The sequence below is a fragment of the Lottia gigantea genome, assembly GCF_000327385.1.
Source record: "Lottia gigantea unplaced genomic scaffold LOTGIsca_65, whole genome shotgun sequence".
In the NCBI taxonomy this organism is placed as follows: Eukaryota; Metazoa; Mollusca; class Gastropoda; family Lottiidae; genus Lottia; species Lottia gigantea.
In genome coordinates this window covers 327,977-351,503 of record NW_008710211.1, presented here as the reverse complement: position 1 = coordinate 351,503, position 23,527 = coordinate 327,977, and the positions used below count along the sequence as shown (strand labels likewise).

Here is a 23,527-nt window from a genome sequence, read left to right as displayed (position 1 = left end):
TTAATTTGTTAGATTTACATTTCAGTCTTGCGTTTATGATATACTTCTAATGTTATTTTACTAGTTAAGAAAAAAATCTGATGAACCAAACTATACCTTTAATGACTATGAGATGTCAGCAATGATTAAAGGATGGTGTATTCTATTTAATGTATTGGTTGTGTTTATGATTTTCACTTTCCTTGATTAAACTAGAAACAGTGTCTCTGATGTCATAGTTTATTGACATTTAAGTCACTTACGTTGTTGAAGAAGTACGGAATTTATTTCGATATTGAAACTTTGTGATCAGATTTTGTGTCATGGATTACAGGATATGATTTTTTTGTGTCATAATTTGGATTTAATTTGTGAAGAGAGACAATGTTAGATTTTGTAAAAATTTGGAATGAAATGGGAGTCAAAAAGGTAAATATATAAAGTTTTATTTTAGAAAAGGGATTAATTATATTGTTAACCTACTCTGTTTAGAATGATGAATGATAATCTCAGTTTCTGTATCTTCTGTGGTTGTTAATGTTGAGGAATCTATATGTTACCATTGCAGGATTCAGGCCAAGTGTTCATTGTTTTAATGATTGAACATTACTCCATTGATATTTACCATGTAAATGCTTTATGGGGATGACCTATGACATATTACTCTGTTTGAGCAGCCTGTTAAGTTCTAAACTGACAATCCCTCTATACCGACATTTTCTCTAGTCCTATGGGAGGTCAGTTTAGAGGGATTTCACTGTAATTCAATCACAAAGTTAGTATTTAGACTAAGAATGTCTTCTATTTCAACACCAACTGTCCCAGAATTAATTAGACTTGATAGATTTGTATCATATCTATGCTTCCTATATTTTGTTTTTATAACATACATGAATTCAAGTCAAGGTTCACTTAATCAATCCTAAAGGCAGAGTTAGCATGATCTGCCTTTTCCCCCTACACACCATGCCAAAGACTACTATTGAATGATTCAGGAGGGCTATTGGACTCTTTTCATGTCTTCCACAATGATAGATATTAAACTTCCATGTAGGCCTGTGGATTGGCACATGTTGGTATTATGTAATAGAAGATATTCTCCTATAGAAGCACTGGTCCCAGGTAGAGACTATGGTGTTCCCTATTGTCAGTTGAGCTCATATCAATGTAAAAATTTTGATAGCATTAAGGCACCATCGAGACAGAGAGGGATCTTTTAAGACAATGTACTTATCAAGACAGCCTTCTTTAACAAAGCTGATAGATAGCCACAAGTTGGTGTTCTTGATGTTTGTTGAGTTTATTTCTCTGTAATATTTTTGACCTGATAGTCTCAATATAAAGGCACCATTTAAAACAGAGAGTTCCTTTGAGATCCTGAGCTTATATTTATCATGACAATCTTCTAAAACAGAGTTAATAGAAACGTGTCCAAGTTTCAACGATCATGTTTACATTAACAGTCTATAGAGTGGAGTAATACGTTAGTCAATCTAGGGTGTATTGATTGTTGATACAGTGAGCAATTAGGTTGATTGATAATATAGTCCAAGTCTTTCAGCGAGGGTAAGAGTCAACCCATCTATTTTAGTTAACATTAGGGTCATTCGCATGAAGGTAACTCTTTTATCACAAATACAAACTGTTATTTGAAGCATCGCATCAATTGTTACAACTGGAGTTATCTTTTTAGGTATGCTTTCTTTTGCAAGGGAATTATGTATAATTTGTGAATTGTTGGACCCATTAACTCACTAAATTCTGTAAAATATGATTTCCCATTGACCATAATATACCCACTCCTTAATGTTAATGATTATCCCACAATTATTAGTATCAAGAGTGCTCTTTTCCCGTATGAAAATATCCCCCTACGAACATAGTACATAGTCTAGAACTATTAAGAGAGCTCATTTCCCAGCTCAAAATATGCCCCTACAAACATAATTCATAGTTAAGAACTATTAAGAGAGCTCGAGTACCAGCTCAAAATATGCCCTCTTACAAACATAGTACATAGTCTAGAACTATTAGGAGAGCTCATTTCTCAGCTCAAAATATGCCACTCTTACAAACATAGTACATAGTCTAGAACTATTAGGAGAGCTCATTTCTCAGCTCAAAATATGCCCTCTTACAAATATAGTACATAGTCTAGAACTATTAGGAGAGCTCATTTCTCAGCTCAAAATATGCCCTCTTACAAACATAGTACATAGTCTAGAACTATTAGGAGAGCTCATTTCTCAGCTCAAAATATGCCACTCTTACAAACATAGTACATAGTCTAGAACTATTAGGAATGCTCACTTCTCAGCTCAAAATATGCCACTCTTACAAACATAGTACCTAGTCTAGAACTATTAGGAGAGCTCATTTCTCAGCTCAAAATATGCCTTCTTACAAACATAGTACATAGTCTAGAACTATTAGGAATGCTCATTTCTCAGCTCAAAATATTCCCTCTTACAAACATAGTACATAGTCTAGAACTATTAGGAGAGCTCATTTCTCAGCTCAAAATATGCCCTCTTACAAACACAGTACATAGTCTAGAACTATTAGGAGAGCTCATTTCTCAGCTCAAAATATGCCCTCTTACAAACATAGTACATAGTCTAGAACTATTAGGAGAGCTCATTTCTCAGCTCAAAATATGCCACTCTTACAAACATAGTACATAGTCTAGAACTATTAGGAATGCTCATTTCTCAGCTCAAAATATGCCCTCTTACAAACATAGTACATAGCCTAGAACTATTAGGAGAGCTCATTTCTCAGCTCAAAATATGCCCTTCCCTCAAACATAGTATATGGCACTGTACTCTTAGGAGGGTTCAGTTCCTAGCTCGAAATATTCCCCTTCAATCATAGCTGTACATAGTCTAGGGAGAGCTCATTTCCCAGCTTTAAGTATGCCCCTCCTACAAACATAGTACATAGTCTAGAACTATTAAGAAAGCTCATTTCTCAGCTCAAAATATGCCCTTCCCTCATCCATAGTACATGGCATTGTACTCTTAGGAGGGTTCAGTTCCTAGCTCGAAATATTCCCCTTCAATCATAGCTGTACATAGTCTAGGGAGAGCTCATTTCCCAGCTTTAAGTATGCCCCTCCTACAAACATAGTACATAGTCTAGAACTATTAAGAATACTCATTTCTCAGCTCAAAATATGCCCTTCCCTCATCCATAGTACATGGCACTGTACTCTTAGGAGGGTTCAGTTCCTAGCTCGAAATATGTCTCTACAAATAGCTGTACATAGTCTAGAACTACCAGGAATGTTCATTTCTCAGCTTGTTTATCAATATCATATAGTAATTGATATATTAATAATTTACCATGATACACTACCAATATTGATCAGATATTATTATCAACACTATCATCTATTATTATACAGCTTTCATCATTCTAATATCTACACTGCAACCTCACAATAATCCATTTTAATCTTTTGAGTGGGATATTTGTAACGAAAATAACATGGCTTAAACTCATTGAAGTTAGAAATAAATGGCCATGATAGGTCTCTAATAGTTTGTCTTCCTGTCTTCAAAAATGAGTGTTGAATGCCCATTCAGATATGAATAAAAACCCTTTGTAAGAAAAGATTAGGCTGACATGGCAACTGGCAGAATCTAAGAGTAACAGGAGTCTCAAAGACTCTTTGTAACTGGCAGCATTAGTCACATTCAAAAACATTCCAGTCAACTAATCAGCCCTGAAAGAAAGAAAGAACTATATTTTACAAGGATAACAACTGAGGTTCACAGTTAGGGATCCTCTCTACCAGCTGGTCCTTGGCCAAACCTCTTGGCATTGATCTTTCCTGGATTATCCGTACCCATTTACAGCTGGGTCGATTGGGATTATGACTGAAGATGACTTAATCGAGGTCATCATGCTTTCACACACCGATTGAGAATTGAGCCCAGAGCCACCATTCGCTAAAAGTAATCAAGCAAATGACATCATGGTAAGAACCAAGGCTCTAACTGACTGTGTTATAGAACCTCACAAATAATGAAATCAAAGGAAAAGTTAAAACATTAAAAATGATGGGATGAATTGTTTTATATATTGTTTAAGCTCTAATTCTAATTATTTTTAACAAAGTTTGTTTGAGAAACCTGACAAGCATAAATTATAATAAATTTAAAAATATCCAAAAACTTAAAAAATATAAATATCCAAAAAATGTACGAACTGTATTTCATCTATTGTCTTCCTGTTAGATTGACTAGATCTTTAGAAATTTGAACAATTATACAAAACAAAGTTTTCTTTATGTTAAAAACTGGTGTTTTGAGAAAAGTTTCAATGAAAGCACTGACCTAGGTCATCTTATGGTGACATTTTACTGTGAAAAACTGTCTGTATCATTTTAAAGTTTGTTTTTGAAAAATATCATTTGATATTTAGAAAAAAAATTTAGCATTTGGACATCAGCCACATATTCTCGAAACGATCTTAACGCTAGGATGTCCTATGTCCTAGGTTCTTATCTTCTAACATTTATTCTAGGACATCCTAGTGCTAAGATCGTTCCAAGAATACGTGGCCAGGCATCTAAATCTTGGTCATATGTTTTCATGACACAAGAAGTTTACCTCATCAATACATTGAAAGTTTTCCACAAACTGATATAAGTCACGAATAGACGAGGTGGGGTGTATGGTGCAGAATAATCGATACAAATGAAATTAGAATTGAACACATGAGGTACGGTGCAGATACGATTGGCTTCTACTATTTTCTACTGTATTGATAATCCTGCACCTTACACTGTACATCGTCTATTTCCACCTATAGACAGAACTCTGTTTAGAAAATTAAAGGTTTTAGCCTCCTTTAGCTGGACAGTTAAAGTGACCTTATATTAGAGACTGAATGACACTGATATTTTATAATATGTAATTATTAGTGACAACATTGATATAATTATCTCATCAGGTTTTCTAACATTTGAAATAGATTTTGTGAAAATGAGTATTTTGAACAATAAATATATTTAAAGTTTAAAAAGACAAGTGAATATGATTCAAGGAAGATAGATTAAGGTTGAAATTGTCAAATAAAAGATGAATATCCGATGAAGGTGTGTTTTGAATTGACGAAGTATAAAGACGTATAATGGTATATGTCTACAACAGGAAACTAAAATGACAAACTGCCTATGTACAGATTTTGATTTGTTTACCTTTATAGTGCATTGTACATCTTACAAACTGCCTAAATACCAAACCTTTATTTGCCTTCCATTGTCAGTATAATTATTTAGATTTAGTTGGCTTTTTATTTGTGTAGGTTGAATTTTTAAGGTGAAAGAATGAATATTCATGAGGAAAATTAAAAAATTTCAGCACATTGCTACTAATGTCTTAAAAAACTTAGAATTGAATATTATAATAAGATGATAATTAGAGGAAATTAACATGCAATTGAAAAGGTTATTTGAGTTAACATACATAACAAAAATATACTAATTCCTGTTACATTTAGAAGAATCCTTATTGCTGGGAAAAGCCATTTACGTCTAGCAACAAGTAAAGACTAGAACTGTTCCCTTAACAGTAATGATGCAGGGCGTGATACAACATTAAGGTACCGGTACATACAAATAAAATATTAAATATGACACCGGTAAATTAGAGGAAATTAACATGTTTCTGGCCCGTGATTTGCAAGAGAAAAGGTTATTTGAGGTCACATGATATAGAAAATTTAGTTTTCAAGAGCAATTGCTTGCAACCTCTAAAAATATATTATTTCCTTCTGTAACGTTAAGAAAAAACCTTATTGCTAGGAAAGGCCCTACTGATGTTGCAGACTTCTAGCAGCAAGCAAAGATAAACTTGGTTAAGTACATGATCAAACTGCAAACTGCCAATAAACTGCATCCTCTAAGCAGTTATGATAATAATAAGCAGAGATAAGCTTAGTTAATAGCAAGTATGACTATTTCAACTGGCTCCATTGTACAGCAATTCACCTCAACCAAATATGTGTAACATTCCAAGTGGAGGCGTAGAATTGTAAACAGAAGTTGGGTGAGATACAGGTTTAGTAGAAGTTTGAATCTAGCTGACTATACTGCAGGCAGTGGGATATACTAACATTCTAGTTTAAATCATACACATTATGAACAGTGAGATGTCTAGTCTAAAATGGGGATGGATTTTACTAATTTTAAATCAGTGAAAAGTCTACAGCCTTTTTTTGAAGTAGGTGATTAATTTGAATAATGATTATTTTCTGTTAAACTGTATTGATAGTTATATATTGCTATTTATTTATACTTTATAGATTTTATGATATTTTGACAAGCCTATTTATATAAACCTAGTGCTAATATGGTTGCCTCTGGCAGTTCAAATTTGTTAAAGTGATACTACGTCTTGGAATGAATATAAAATTTAAGTTTTCTAAAAGGTCAATATTAGTCTATATTCATCAGTGAACTTACCTGGTGTCATAACGTTATAACAGAATCCCTGTAAAATCTAGAAAATTGGAAAGTTCATAAAGCTAATTAATTATTGAAAAACGCTTATTCTTGATATTAAGCGTTTTTCAATAGCTAATTGCATATTTATGGATAATTACTAAGTTTTTTGGATTTATCGGATTATATAAGGATCCAGTTATGTTATTTATGACACCAGGTATATCTACTGGCTCTTATTCGCCAAGTTTATAATTCTTTAATTTTATATTAATTCTAAGACATAGTATCATTTTAACATCTCATTCAAGCTGAACCTATCCTTCAGATTTTGGAGAATCAGGTGACTTGAATTTTGCAATGAATGGCAAATCACTGACAGCTAGAAACAGTCAAGTGAAACTCGAGCAAAAATAGAATTACTGGCAGGACATTCAATGTCAGATAGTCCTTGAGCTCAGGTGTGTGTTACGTGATGCCATGCCAACGTAATATTTAGTAAATATTGGTACCGACGAATCTATGATAGTCACTAATTATCATCTCGATCTGTATTTGAAATAGACAAAAAATTCATTCCCTACAGTCAAAAATACACTTTTCGTTTGAAATATGAATAAATATATATTAACCCTTATAACATTAATTGAATATAAATGAAATAAAACGCCATATAACCTGAACTCCAAGTAATATAACTTAAAGCATATGACTTATGTAACGTCATTTGGTTAGGGCAGCTTTACCTAAGGCTCAGGAGTATATTGCAAGGACTGAACTGGTTAAATAAAAGGCAATATTCTAATCAGGAATAGAGCTTGTTATGTTAAAGTTAAAACAGTAGTATGTGATATCACTGATGAATAAACTAAATTGTAACTGCACAGTGAATAACTTGACACAAGTTCAGTGTGTAAACAGTTAGACAGGGTGTCGCACTGTGTTCAAATTCATTTGTAAATAACTTCTCAGCTTTACACTTGACATAATTTTTTTAAAACAAATTTGGGCTAAAGCTGGAATATGATCTGAGTTATTCACCTAGTAGCTTGATGATCTACCAGGGGACTAATTAATGTGTTTCAAGTTCATTCTGAGGTCTATTTATTATTGAGACTTATAATTATTTTGACAAATGATGTTCAGAAAGTTTAGAAAACTGTGCTACATGAATATTAAAATGATTTCATGGGTCCTCAATCTTTTGCACCAACATTTTTCATGGTGATTGTTTTTTTAAAAATAAATTATGTTTTGATTTAGAGCAAGGTCGTTGTGACTCTTGTAATATCTTCAATCTTTATATATTTTATCTTTCTTCCCACGTTGTAGAAATATTTCTGGTGATGATAATTTAATAGGAATAAGGAACATTCTCAATTAAAAAAATAAATTATGTTTTGATTTAAAGCAAGGTCGATGTGACTCTCTTAATATCTTCAATCTTTATATATTTTATCTTTCTTCCTCCGTTACCTATCTATTTCTGGTCATGATATTTTAATTAGATTAATTTGAAGAACATGAACGAACATTGTCATTTGATTAGACAGGTGTATATTTATAATACATGTAATACAAGTTTACTGTGACACATTAAACCTGTACCAGTACATATAGAGATATATAATTATATAATATAATATATACTGGTCCCTGTTAGATTATTAACTGTTTAATAAACTCTGTTACAACTAGTAGTTTACTTGATAAGGATGCCGTCTGTATGTTTAAATATTTACATTTTTACTATTTTCGATAAAGTGTAGTTTATCACGTAATACTATGGCGTCTTCAAAGTACAACAATGACACAATCTAAAATTTATGGCAAATTCAAGAAACCGATCATATAAAAAAGTGAAAATATTGTTAATAAAAGTATCTGAATATAAATATAAGAATTAAACGTTGGTCTCACTAGCATTATTGGTGTGTAAACACAGTTGGTCACGCCACAAACATACATAAATGACTTCGTCAAATGAGTTTAATAATGCATGTACATATTGTTAATATAGATATACAAGTACTGGTATATATGTAATGTAGAATGTACCTGTTAGATACCAGCATGTTTCATAAACTTTATTACAAGCAGTAGTTTGCTGGTACATGTATATTTCTATTAGTATGCTGTCTGTGTATGCTTTAATGTAGGTTATAGGAGTTTGATGATGTATGTACTTTTTGTAGAATGTACAGTGTATGTTAATATTATCAAAAAAGAGAAATATGTTAAAACAATGCATAAAACTTAAACCATTGCTAAATGCCTTTTAGATACTTGTCTGAATTACATGAATACAGATACCATGTTCCTTTAGCAAAGGTGTACAACGTTTATCATATCGTAACATTGCCTTCAAAATTGTCTTCATTAATGACTTATAATCTCCCTTGACAGTCCTTTCATCACAATTCAATTTATCCAATCAGGGATGAATTTTCTACCAATCAAAATTAATGACAATATTGTGTTGTGAAAGCAAAGGTTAGATGTGATCAACATTATACACCATTGCTAAAGGAACAAGTCATTGGACATTGTCACATTGTCAAGCTATTACTAACTCTGTCTTATACCTTGACTGCAATAGCCACCTTTCTTGTGTCATTGAAGTTTGTAAATGAAGCGATTTGATTGGATTGTAGGCAAACTAATACAACCAATGTGAACAGAAAGCCATAATGTTTCAGCCTTTCTGTCAAGGGCTCTGATTAGCTGTCAGCTTGTGTGTACAATCCAACCAAATTGCTGCATTCCGTGATAGTGGTTATTGCAGTCAAGGTATAAGTATGAAGCTTGTAATAGCTTGATATTGTGAAGATAGTCATTGGATGGCAGATTGTATTATCATACGTTGTATAATGATATTATATTTTATATATTCCAGGGCCAGGAAGGGTTTGAAGAGTTAAGGAAGTATGTCAAACAAGGGGGAGAATTCTGTAAGGAAGTAGCCTCAATCATACAAGAAAGGTAGGAGACGATATATTGTTTTGAAACATTCTTTAGCTTTCTGTCTGTGCATGTTAAAGATCCCTCAACAGTTGGAAACAAGTGGGTTATCCATGCAAAATTTCCCTCATTGCACACTGCATGACATTGTTGGTGACGATATATTATTTTGAAACATTCCTTAGCTTTCTGTCTGTGCACGTTAAAGATCCCTCAATAGTTGGAAACAAGTGGGTTATCCATGCAAAATTTCTCTCATTGCACACTGCATGACATTTCTGGTTTTCAGCTGCCCAATTAGGTGTCTAAGAGTAGGACGAAAAACTCAATTAATTTCATTTCATTTTTATTTTTCGGTGATTTTTAGGGCAACAATGTGATAAGATTTCAGCCAAACTGTTTTCTTCTGTGTCAAATCCCATAGAAAACCTCCTTAAAATTTCGGCATCTTTGTTTATGTTTGAAAGGGCCGTTGAGTGCAAATGAATATTGATAAACCAAATAGACAATTGATAACGAACATATGTTAATGAGTATAATTAGCTAGTAATATGTTGTCTGTTGTCAATGATAAAGGTATGAGGACCTATGAAGTATAGTCAATGTTACTATCTGTATATATATTTAACAACTAGTGTTTGATTAGTACTAGAAGTTAAACTGGACTCAGACTTGTTAAATATCTCCATCAAACACTTAAAATACCTCACACATTGTCTTTATTGATTCTAGGATTATCTTTCCTTGTTTAGAGATTAACTCCCCTTTTAAACCTGTTTATTGCCTTCTGTGTGTCTGTTGTTAGAAATATCATGTCATATTTTTAGAAAAAAAATGGAAAGAATGGAGTTTTACGTCCTACTTTTCTGCATCTAATGAGCTGATGATGACGGGCAATGCCATGCAGTGTGCAATTAAGAAAATTGTTTCAGGACAACGTCATTAGCCTACTCTTTTTTGATTACCAATTGTTAAAGCATGTGGCACAATGTTAATTGGTATCAAGTGGCTAAGATAGAACAATAAACTGAGCCACAGAGCCCTTGACATGTTGGATACCATGGGGTGCGCATTATACACGGGTGCGCATTATATTCGGAAATATACGGTAGTTCATTGATTTTAAAGATAGTTCAGTGAAATTCCCTGATTGCCCACTGCATGTCTTCATTAACCTAATTGAGAGAAGAAGGTAGTAAAATTCCATGGTGTCTTGTTTATGAATAATCTATAAATCTGTAATGTTATTTCAGGGCTGATTTAGAGACAACTTATGCTAAATCATTATCAAAACTGGGGAAAAAATTAACCAATGCCTCGGCCGGTACACTTGGGTAAGTTTATAACACCATTTCTCAGAAAGACATTCCATTTGTATTGTTATACATGTATTGTTATTGTTATTATTAGCTGGGTAAACCATACCTCTATTAAGCACCACCCCTTAGTAAGCAGCCACTTTTGAACATTCCCATGACTGGCTGCTTAATACAAGCTAGACTGTATGATAGATACAAGACTTGTCTTCTTTGACTTCAACAATATTAAACTGATCTGAGACTAATTGTCAATAATTGTTGGTATTATTAGTAGATATACTTGGATTATTATACTAGTTGCTAGTTTGTTTAGATTTATTTCATATAAGATTATTTAACTCAGATATACAAAATAATTGTCACGGGGGAAGATGTACAAGGATTGGAAGAAATTTTCTGAGCATAGTTATTATGAAGTTGTTATGTTTTTTCTATTTCATCAAAGTTCCGTTTTCACTCTACATTCTCTTTTTCACTGAATTGCTACGTTTCAACATTGTCAGCTTTTCCCTTCACACACAATGACTGTTTATATTAATGCTTCTTATTTTCGTATAGATACATGAAAAGATTTTGTTTCACAATACAGGTTTTATCTTGAGATGATTATTGATATATCAGAAGAACATTGACTCTTATATTTTCAGTTATTTCAGCTAAAGAAATCATACTACCACAGATAGTATTACCGAGACATCATAGTTAACATATCTAATTATCTTAACCTTTAATTTGCACCTTGTTTTATCATAAATCTTTACTTTGTGACCTAGGCCAGTGCTTTCATGAGACTATTTTCTCATCAACATCTAACACTGTTGTCTCAATAATGATGAAGTTCTCTGATCTCTTGTTATCAACCCTTGTTTTATAGAAATCCCAATTTATCACCTATCATGTTTTTTTTTTCAGATCTCTATCAGATGGCTGGAAGACTGTGGCTGTTGCTATGGAACAGGAAGCAGAATTACACAAGTAAATATTCAAATTTTATTAAAATTCTCCTTAGTTACTCTATTAGAGTTACATGATTAGAGTTTAATACTTTGGTTATAATCCATGGACTGTTATAAAGGTTTCATAACTTATAATGCTGATATCTAAATCATACAGGTGCAGTAATTCAGAATTAAAGGTATATCTATGAATCTAGTCAAAAGAAAAAGGAAGCACTGAACATATTTTTAAAATTTTTCAAGTTATGAGTGTTATGTCTTTATGGTGTTCTCAAGCCAGCAATGTGCGTAAACTGATCCCCCATTCCATCTAAAGCTTCGCACGAAAGGAACAGGTTTGGGGCTATTGTCATCTTATTGTTGATTGGTCGAAATTGGGGTTCCTAGTTGTTAATGCTAAATAGACGCTAACGTGATATTTCAGCCGTACCTGTTGTTAGTGTATCGATAAATGAACACAACAGGGTACCAGTTTACAATGTGTTACTACTTTATTTACCTTCAACACTGAAGACTTTAGCACAATAAGTACATGTATATAGGAGGACAGCACACGATGGCAATATATAACAATCAGAACATGAATTTTATAAAAGATTATATATAATTTATAGAAATCTGGCATCTGGTCTGTATGATGATATCAGTAAGCCATTGAAGACAGAAATTGAACAACATACTAAATCACGCAAACCTATAGAAGCTATGGTAGAAAAATCATTGAAAACTTTAACAGATAGACGAACTGAAGAATACAAGGTTTGTTTTTACTTTTAATCATATTGGTCATGGTTCATTAGTAGACATGTTTCTCAATCTGCTCTCGCTAACCTGGGTCTAGGTTTTGATGATTGAAGACGTACATCTTGCTTTTTATTTGACTTGTTTTTCCACATTAGTGACTCAGATCAGAAGTTCTGACAAGGAAAAGGCTTCTTCTGGTGTGAATAAGACAATTAAACTTTTATTTAAATATTTTTGACTTAGTGTGCAGAGTGGTCTCTTTTAGGAGAATATTACATATCAGTAAATTTGCTATTTCTTGGGTGTTAAGTCTCAGATGTATTTTTTAGCTTTGTCTTGTAAATGAAGGTTTCGATGAACATTTTTTGTCAAATATTATAAAGTCCCTAATATAAAATTTTAGATTAATTTACATCAAATGATGAAAACACTTTTCTTTTAAGATTGTGTTTTAATTTTAGGCAAAGAAAGCAGCCTTCTCGTGTGCTAAAGATTATGAGAAAGCAGAAGATACAGAGATAAAGTCTGGAAAAGCTAAAGACGTCACCAAGGTAGGTAGTGTTGGTCACAGTGTTGTTTGTTCTCACTTGTCGTAGAGTTTTGTCACTAACTTGCTTCTGTGGAAGTTATATCTTAGTTCCAATTTTATACCTCTCTCCTATAGCTATTTTGTTGAAATTTTACAACTGAAATAGTGTTCACAGCATAAGATGAGCTACTCAGATGAAATGACAATTAGATAAACTTTTAACTAAGAAAACAGCTTAAAAATTCTGTTAGAGAATACCTCGAAATTTTGACAAGTTTAGCTCTGATAAGTTCAATAATTTTGACTTGAGAGTTCATAGGTGCTAGATTTATTTTATATTAATGAATGTTTACTAGAGCAAGGGACAGGGGATTGAAGACTCAATGATCAAAAGTATATTCTTTTTATATTTGTTTACCAGAATGAGAAGAAATGTAAACAAACGAGAGACTTGGTGAAGAAAGCTGATAAAGAATATACAGACTGTTGTTATAAAGCCGAGACAGCCAGATTAGACTGGGATTATATTGTTAAAAAATGTAGTTCCAGCATGCAACAGTTAGAAGAAGAACGTTTACGGAATATGGAACATTTTTTAAATAAATATAATGGTCATATGACTGTTATAGGACCCAAAATTATTCAGGTAGGTACTCACAATTGGATTTTATTGCTTAAAAATTTGCCAGAAATGCTCAAATCAAACAGTTTTTCCTGATGCTAATGGCATCATTTTAAGTTCTTAAAAATAAGTCATTGAATAATTATTAGTATTAAAATGATTATTTTAGATCTGTGATATCAGTTGATGTAAATAATGTTGTTATTCATCAATTGATGTAAATAATGTTGTTATTCATCAGTTGATGTAAATAATGTTGTTATTTATCAGTTGATGTAAATAATGTTGTTATTCATCAGTTGATGTAAATAATGTTGTTATTCATCAGTTGATGTAAATAATGTTGTTATTTATCAGTTGATGTAAATAATGTTGTTATTTATCAGTTGATGTAAATAATGTTGTTATTTATCAGTTGATGTAAATAATGTTGTTATTTATCAGTTGATGTAAATAATGTTGTTATTTATCAGTTGATGTAAATAATGTTGTTATTTATCAGTTGATGTAAATAATGTTGTTATTTATCAGTTGATGTAAATAATGTTGTTATTTATCAGTTGATGTAAATAATTATTAATTATTAGTTAGTAAATAATGAGGTGATGTAAATAATGTTGTTATTTATCAGTTGATGTAAATAATGTTGTTATTTATCAGTTGATGTAAATAATGTTGTTATTCATCAGTTGATGTAAATACTGTTGTTATTCATCAGTTGATGTAAATAATTATTAATTATTAGTTAGTAAATAATGAGGTGATGTAAATAATGTTGTTATTTATCAGTTGATGTAAATAATGTTGTTATTCATCAGTTGATGTAAATACTGTTGTTATTCATCAGTTGATGTAAATAATTATTAATTATTAGTTAGTAAATAATGAGGTGATGTAAATAATGTTGTTATTTATCAGTTGATGTAAATAATGTTGTTATTTATCAGTTGATGTAAATATGTTGTTATTTTAGATCTGTGATAGGCTCAATGAATCTGTGATATCAGTAGATGTAAATAATGATTTAAGAATTGTTGTACAACAGAAAGGAGTGAAGGGACCACGGCAACAAGATCAAATATTGTTAGATTGTTATGTAAGTACATTGCCATACTTCAAAATATAGCAAAATAAATATCAAAATAGCAATAGCCTCCAAAAGGGATAAACATTGACATAATAAAAATAAAAATATTAACTAAGTGTTTCTCTCTGTAAAGGTAACAAACTCAGAATACCATAATTACAACATCAGCTTTGTGGACTTTTAGAATCGAATGCTGAAAGAAACAACCCAGTTACAGAGAGGCAATGTTCATCATGATGCCCTGCCTTTCCAAAATACATCTGCTTGTATCCAGAATTTTTTTAATGTAACAATATATGATATTTTATGACCACTATTCTATAATTTGACATCTCTGAATTTTTTGTAATAATGACTTCATTTTATAGGCAGAAGATTCTCAGTTTGCTATGAAAGCAGAACGAAGGCGTAATGCATTACAGAACTATTTATTATATTTACATGCCCATTTGGAACGGGATCGTAAAGGCAAAGAAGGTAAGATGATGGTAGATTCAAGTTCACTGGAATAAGATCAGGCTGCATATTCTTCAACCGATCTAAGCACTAGGATGTCCTAAGGTCTTACCTTCTAACACTGTTTCTAGGATGTCCTACAGTCTTAACTTCTAACACTGTTTCTAGGATGTCCTAGGGTCTTAACTTCTAACACTGTTTCTAGGATGTCCTACAGTCTTAACTTCTAACACTGTTTCTAGGATGTCCTAAGGTCTTACCTTCTAACACTGTTTCTAGGATGTCCTAAGGTCTTAACTTCTAACACTGTTTCTAGGATGTCCTACAGTCTTAACTTCTAACACTGTTTCTAGGATGTCCTAAGGTCTTACCTTCTAACACTGTTTCTAGGATGTCCTACACACTAATAATGCTAGTGAGACCATTGTTTAATTCTTAAGAGAAAAAATATGCCACGGTCAATGTTTCCGATAGTTTGCTGGCTGCAAAATATAAAATGTTTTAAGTTTCCCTTTAATATTTCAGGCACCCAAACGTTAATGGATGTTTACAAATCGAGACCTAACTTTGGTGATGCTGATGCTCAACAAGAAGTCATACAAAATTTAGAAAAAGTAAGTCAAAATTCCAACCGAAATTTCATTTAGGTCATCTACTTGATCAATCAATAATTTTTTTTTAGATTTATTTTATTATCCAGTTCATTGCTTTATTTCTTAATAATTAAATTTTATGAAAATGAAAATGCTAATACTTATATGAATAGAAAGTAGAGGTGTTCTAATGACTTTGAAAAATACCAGTTTGTCTCACATGTCCATAATTAATTCATAATTAGCCAAATTAGAAAAGAATTACCAGCAGAATTCCAAGGATTGACCCATCAAGAAAGGTCAAAAAGTCTTCATTTTGTTTATCGAGACTGTTCATACATGGACATTTATGATTGGTTAAAACTCCTAATTATATGCAATAAGAACATAATGATATGATTAAGAATACATGATAATTCATTAGAAATACCAATTAATCAAATAGTTTGCTTAATTTGACACTAAAAAATAAGGAAACCCATCTTTAAAGATTTAATAAAACAAGGGGGGCACACTCTCTTTTCTCTTTTCTGGGGTCGGGGTGAGGGTGAGGGGGGTGGAAACATTGAAATTGAGCTGTGAACACTATTACTAATTGGCTTAGTTTAAAAAATTCTGTTTCTGAGACTAAAGTATGATTGGTCAAAAATAAATGGCACATCTGTTTATTTAAATACAGTTCATTAGGAGTAGATTTCATATAACAGCTGCAGAGGATTTATGCTGTAATAATAAGCTTTATGATAATTGTGATAAGTTGCAAATTTAGAGTTGACAATATTCTTACTTGCATCGAAAATTGTATAGATATTTTCTTATTCACCTTTCAGATAACCTATACTCTCAACTTCTTAGAGGCCTCCCATTATAAAATCTCAAAATGTCTAGCCAAGCAAGATCAACGAACTATACCAACTCATAAATTTGGTGACTATATAGAAACCACTAGAGATAAACAGGTGAGAGACAAAGTAAAAATATTCATGATATATAACAACAAAGGTTCCGTACATATACCCTTTTATATATGATACATGAACAGGATTTTTAAGATGTACCCATGGAAAGCAAATATTCTAGTACTTGTATTCTGAAGTTCTTTCTCAATCTAATTCTTTTCTTGATTTTAAAGAAAGAAAAAAACAACTATGTTCTACTAGAATAACAAATTAGGTTCACAGTTAAGGATCCTTTCTACCAGCTGGTCCTTGGCCAAACCTGGCATTGATCATTTCAGGATTATACGTACCCATTTACAGCTGGGTCGACTGGAATTATAAGTAAGATGACTTTACAAGCTTCAGTGCTACAAGCTGCCAGAGTCTTGTTAAGTGCTGCATATTTCAAATATGACCCACACTGTAAATGGGTACGGATAATCCGGGAAAGATCAATGCCTAGAGGTTTGGCTAAGGATCAGCTGGTAGAAAGGATCTTTAACCATGAACCTAAATTGATATCTTTGTAAAAAATATAGTTGTTTTTATTTTCTTTCAAGTGTAAGGCCCACACTTAACTGATTCATTCTTGTTATTTTGTGTTATTTTGTAGAGCCATCTTGTTCATATTAAACGTGTTATTTTGGAGAGCCATCTTGTTCATATTAAACGTGTTATTTTGTAGAGCCATCTTGTTCATATTAAACGTGTTATTTTGTAGAGCCATCTTGTTCATATTAAACGTGTTATTTTGTAGAGCCATCTTGTTCATATTAAACGTGTTGTTTTGTAGAGCCATCTTGTTCATATTAAACGTGTTATTTTGTAGAGCCATCTTGTTCATATTAAACGTGTTATTTTGTAGAGCCATCTTGTTCATATTAAACGTGTTGTTTTGTAGAGCCATCTTGTTCATATTAAACGTGTTATTTTGTAGAGCCATCTTGTTCATATTAAACGTGTTATTTTGGAGAGCCATCTTGTTCATATTAAACGTGTTATTTTGTAGAGCCATCTTGTAAGTACACTACGTCTACCAGTAGATCTGGCACTAGAAGGAAACTCTGAATATAGTTATTCTGCTGGTTCTTATTCTGGTTCTACAGAAGGATATTACTCAGAAGTTGACAACAGACACGACGACTCTTTCTGTAAGTTTTTAGTCTTGCTATCATTTAAATCTTTGGTTTTGTTTTTAAAACAGTAATCTTTTATAACCTAATTATTTTTGGGACTTTGTTTGATTGTTTGATTGGCTAATAATATCTGAGTGTTTTTGTCATGGTTGTCATAAAAGACTTAGTTTAAGGGGAATTGTTCAGATAGAGGGCCAAATGAAAAAGAAAACGTTCCTTGGTAAACAGAGGTTTAATAGAATTAAGCATGTGAATCAAATGTTTTATAAGTATTTACATGTATATAGATTTCTTTTATAAATAAGCAGTGCAAGTCTGATACGAAAATTGGCTTATATATAATGCAGGAAGGGAAGGCTTAGAAAGGTGGCCTAAACTCTCTTGAATTCCAATTCTATAGTACCAAGAATCTATGTCTATACCTTGAAAGACTATTGTATCAGGTTTTTTTGCTATTTTGAATGTGATTAAAAGCCACATAAACCTGATACTTTTCAAACTAACAACCCACCGTAACTGACTGTTGTAGCATCTGAAGAAGAAGATTATGTAACGATTGGTAGATGTAAAGTTCTATATGATTATTCAGCTACTAGAGGTGATGAGATTTCTATTAAAACAGGTTAGTTGTGCTTTATTTAACTTTTGAAGTTTGTATTTTTAGAATGTTATTTTGTTAAGTATTTATTTAGTAAACATTCCATTTTTATACACCCACATCTCTCTAAATTCAGTATGTGTATACATATTCATAAAACGGAGATCAAGTTCAAATTTGAGCTATTTTCTACTGTTAGATGCAGAGATATTGCCCTTGCCCCAAAATCTTGAATATGCTATAAGTTTTCAACCGATTTTGATGAAACTTAAAATGGATGTTTCCGCATGCCGTGGTGGGCGTATATGGCTGTGGACCACTTTCTTTGTTAATATTTAAACAGCTGTGACTTAAAAAGTTTCTATTCTTTTGTGTAAAGAAAAGTGTTATTTAAGTTAAGAGAGAAGGAAGAGGAACTTTCCTTTGGGACATCCTTGTTCTGGTGTGTACGGCCCGACTGGTTTCACTTGTCTAGAGCTCTTCAGGGGCAGATAGTGTGAAATCTTTACCTCTTTATATGCTTTCTAAATGTAGAGGCTTTTTTGCGCAGGAGCTGTTATTTTTGGTTAAAACCAATGTGACATGTCCTGTTTAAAGATGGGTTCCCTTATTTTATATTAAAGATGGGTTCCCTTATTTTAATATTAAAGATGGGTTCCCTTATTTTCATTTATGAAAATGAAAATGTTAAAATTTATATGAATAGAAAGTAAAGGTGTTCTAATGACTTGGAAAAATACCAGTTTGTCTGACATGTCTATAATTAATTCATAATTAGCTAAATTAGAAGAGAATTATCAGCAGAATTCCAATGAGTGGCCGATCAAAAAATGTCATGAAGTCTCTTGACACTAAAAAACAAGGAAACCCATCTTTAAGATTAGCACATAGAAAAGAAAATGTGTAATATGAAAACGAAAACTAGAATATTGAATTTATAGAGGATATTTTTGTTTTTAGGGGAGATAATAAATATTTATGAGAAGCAGACAGACGGATGGTGGAAAGGAGAATTACAGGGTAAAGTTGGAATATTTCCATCAACATATATAGAAGAAATAGACACCAAGTTGTGATTGACAGTGTTAAACAGATCATTATAGCTCTGACATTTATGGATACTGAGATGTGATTCATACTGTTAAACAAACCATTATATATCGGATAGTTCTGGACTCCAGGATGTGATTAACACTGTTAAACAGACCATATATCTCTGATAGTTTTGGTTCCAAGATGTGATTAACACTGTTAAACATACCATATATCTCTGATTGTTCTGGACGCTGAGATGTGATAATACTGACACTGTTAAACAGACCATATGATATCTCTAATAGTTCTGGGCTTTGAGATGTGATTGAGACTGTTAAACAGCCTGAAGCAGAGATCAATACTTACGTTATTGACGGAAATTTTGAACTCTTTGAAAGGCCGAGTCAGAAGCATGGACAACATTCCAGTTAAATTAGATGATTGAAACTTCCAAGTGTTAATTGATTGATTCTTATATTTGGTATCAAAAGATTTTAAATAGGGTGTGATCCCTTTCGTTCATTTCAATTCACAATGTTCATTGGAACCAGTACAGCATCAACTATTGTCTGCATTATCTTGACTTGTGACCAATGCCAGTGATTATATAGTTGGTTAGTTGTAGGTAGATGCCAAGTGAATCCTGCAACTGATATTCCAGACTTACTATTATGATATTCCATTCCAGTAGGTTACAAAAAGCCAGACATGTTTCTATGTAGTTGGTAGATATTGAGACTAACTGTGTTGCACCAGTTTGAGATGTTTTGAGGTGTTTTGACCTGTACTGTCCTGTATCTTTTCTGATTGTTGAACTTTCATTATTATATCAAAGGAAAAAAATCCACATGCTCACATAAGTTAACTAAGGGTATGTGACAATGCAAAAAGATATTGATATTTCTTGTAAGACATTTTTTGTGTTGCCATCTGAGCATTTGGATCAATACATAAAATCAAGAAGTTTAATGTACTGCAGATCACTAACTTGTAAAAACACATAGAAATTTAACCCAATGGTTCTTTAATAACATTGCCAATAATTTTTGTTTCTCAATGTCAAATTCCATACTAACGATCAGTTTTAATTGTAAGAATTTTTAGAGAAAAGAGGAGCCTGATCAATGTAGGTGTCATACATGCTAGATCACATTATTATAGTCATGCACTTCCAGCATTATATATAGGGAAAGGTTTGAACGACATTTAGAAGGGAAGAGCACATATAACACAATACACAGAGAATATATTATAGTATAACACTGTACACACTTTGTTATTAAAAAAGGGGGTTATACCATAATATATTCCCTTGTTTTTAGTTATATATATTGGCTAATAAATATTCATAAGACACATAATAATATATAAATAATCATAACATCATATGAATATTCATGAGGGTATTTCATGTTAGTGATCTCGTCAAACAGGGTATAAATATATAATCTAGATGTTATTAAGTCTTCAAGCCTCTGATGGTTATTTTGTGGGCTAGTTGTCCTTATACTGATAGCCATATTCCACATGCCTTGAAAGGATTTTATTGTTCACTACATAACCAGTTAAGGTGCGAGCACACGAGCGGTCTGTGACAGAGGTTTTTGTCGCTGATTAGAGTCTTGAGAAAAATCTCGCTTCCACGACAAGATTATCACGTCCCCAACAGGTTTTATCATCTGCAAGATAGACCATCATCATCCAATCAGATTCATTTTCCTTTCAATTGCATGCTCCTTACATAATTATTGACAAGGTGGAGAACGACCGACTTGATATTTTTGTCTCCTCATGTGCCCGTGCCAGTCGTTGAAACTCAAAACAAGACTCTGATCAGCGACAAAAGTCTCTGACTAAGACCACTCATGTGTCCCAACCTTTAAGAGGCAGTATTAAGAATGTATATGTACAAATATTTATATCATTGTCTTAAAGCAGAGTTCAAACTGAATGTTATGTAGCTTGACCAATCTGGTCCTACCGCTCCTTGCACATGATATACCAATATGATATTGCCACATTGGATCATCATAACATTTTGTGTCTTGTCCTAAACAGGCCAATATCTCATCTGTCCAAGGAAGTGTATGGCAGGTTTGTCAGGCTACAAATGTTATTATGGTGATAGATCTTTTCCTTTTAAAGATGGAGTTTTTGTCATTAAGTTACATTTTCTATCAGTTTTAATAATTTATTTTTTAACTCTATGACACAAAATAGTCATTGAGAAAGATCAATGTCAATCCCATTTTATTTTTTTTAATCAGAATATAAAGAATATTAATTTTATATTTTAGTTGTTGGATATCTTGCCCTTTTAACATGTGTTCAATTTTATTATCATTTTATATCAGTATGTTCATGGTATGTTCATGGTATGTTCATGGTATGTTCATTGTTAAAATCTTGTAGTACAGCTATAGTCCCAGATAGGACAGAGTATCAATTCCCATGATTTGTATATACCATAGTGAATATAGTGCACATGATTAATATGAATCCCTTCTTAAAATTTGAGAAAATTTGCAAAAATATCAAAACAAACTCATATTAATACCTCAGAATCTCATGTAATTCTCTTCTTAGATGACAATAGAACAGGTCCGTTCTTCTCCAAAACTTAACTAAGATAAAATCCAGATTTTAAGAAATACAGTTATCTGATTGGATAATAAAACTATTTAAAATCATTTTTAGTGATTGACCAATCAAATGTCTGGAAAACTAAAATCATTTTAAGTTAAGTTTTCGAGAATAAGGCCCGCTGTTGATTTGGCTCTATTTGTCAGACATGACTGACAGGGTTGCTCAAATGACTGATGGTCAATATCCTCTGCCAGACATCAAGCAAATTCATGAAGTAAACAACAAGGTCCAGTCCAGGATAGCCCTTTATGTTACAAACATGATTTGTAGAAATATAGAGAAGAATAACTTACTCTATATATTACTGTAAAATATTCACTGCAAAATTTTATAGAAATCTACCTACATCTGGATTGAAAGTCACATTGTTGTCTAGCGAGATGTACAAAGTCTAGTAATTTCATTAGCTCATACTAACTAACTCATTCAGTCAGCTTCCACTTCTTTTATAGTAATTTTAATAACAATTTTACGTTTTAAGGAAAACCATTGATTATTTTTATTGTTTTTAACTTTGTAAATATATATATATAGTAATGATGTAATTTTAGAGAATTGTAAATAGATGATGTTACAACATGTTAGATATTTTATATATAGATAATAAAACTCTTTTATAATATTCTAGCAAGTCTTCAGTTAGTTCTCTCTTCTTCTCACACATCCATGGTCTAAATAGTTCAAATATTGGACTCTGAAATCCTATTTGAAATAGTCTGTCAATATTAGCTTCTGTTGGAAGCAGATGTAATTCTATTTCAAATTGTTTGCCAATAATACCTTCTGCTGGAAACGGACGTTAATTTGTCAACTACCAACCAACCAATCCTCATCAGTGGCTGAGCCAGGTTTATGTCCAAGGGGGGCGAAATATCTGAGATTTCCCGAATTTCTAACCTAGTTATGAGATTTTTGCCCCGAAAAACTTGCTTTTGGGGCTGTGAGGGTGGCGGGGGGCAGTTGCCCCTTCTGACCCCCCTTTGGCTCCACCACTGATCCTCATGTCAAAACCATTTGTCCATGGATTCAGATAACAATTTTTCTTCTTGCAAGTTCTCAGTAGTCCATAGTCAAATCTTGACTCCATTTGGGAATGTAGGCTCCTGAACAGGCTGTTTTAAGGCTTATATATGGATTTTGGAATTTTGCTCCCCTCACTGAGTTCCTTTCAACAGCATGATGAAATAATTTACTTTTCTAATCCATGCGAAATATAGAATATTCTATATTGTCTGATAATCTTAGTGTATGAGATATTCGTAGTAACTGTTACCTGAGAAACAGAGTTATGATAGAGGCATAACAATCCTCAAAGCCAAGGGCAATATTATAGAATTGATTGTTTATTTAACTGTGGTCTGTAATAAATTACATAGTAGTGTCCCTTTTCATTTTACCAGGGAGAAATATTTGTAGTCTGGAAATTGTAAGATCACATGACTAGGCAGGGCTGATCACGTGGTTTATCTTCCGGCCA

The 23,527-nt window shown here is 32.4% G+C and overlaps 1 protein-coding gene across 1 annotated transcript; it reads left to right on the top strand.

The window, feature by feature from the left end:
• Positions 1 to 9,326: 9,326 nt before the first annotated feature.
• Positions 9,327 to 19,445, top strand: LOTGIDRAFT_129539 (hypothetical protein; the record flags this gene model as incomplete). The annotated part of the gene is made up of 14 exons (XM_009064774.1): positions 9,327 to 9,412; positions 10,645 to 10,725; positions 11,623 to 11,685; positions 12,281 to 12,425; positions 12,872 to 12,982; positions 13,361 to 13,585; positions 14,535 to 14,657; positions 15,017 to 15,125; positions 15,630 to 15,718; positions 16,528 to 16,656; positions 16,983 to 17,100; positions 17,679 to 17,786; positions 18,301 to 18,393; positions 19,330 to 19,445. Coding segments are annotated over 14 exons (1,596 nt in total), but the record flags the coding sequence as incomplete, so codon positions are not given.
• Between the last annotated feature and the right edge of the window lie 4,082 nt (positions 19,446 to 23,527).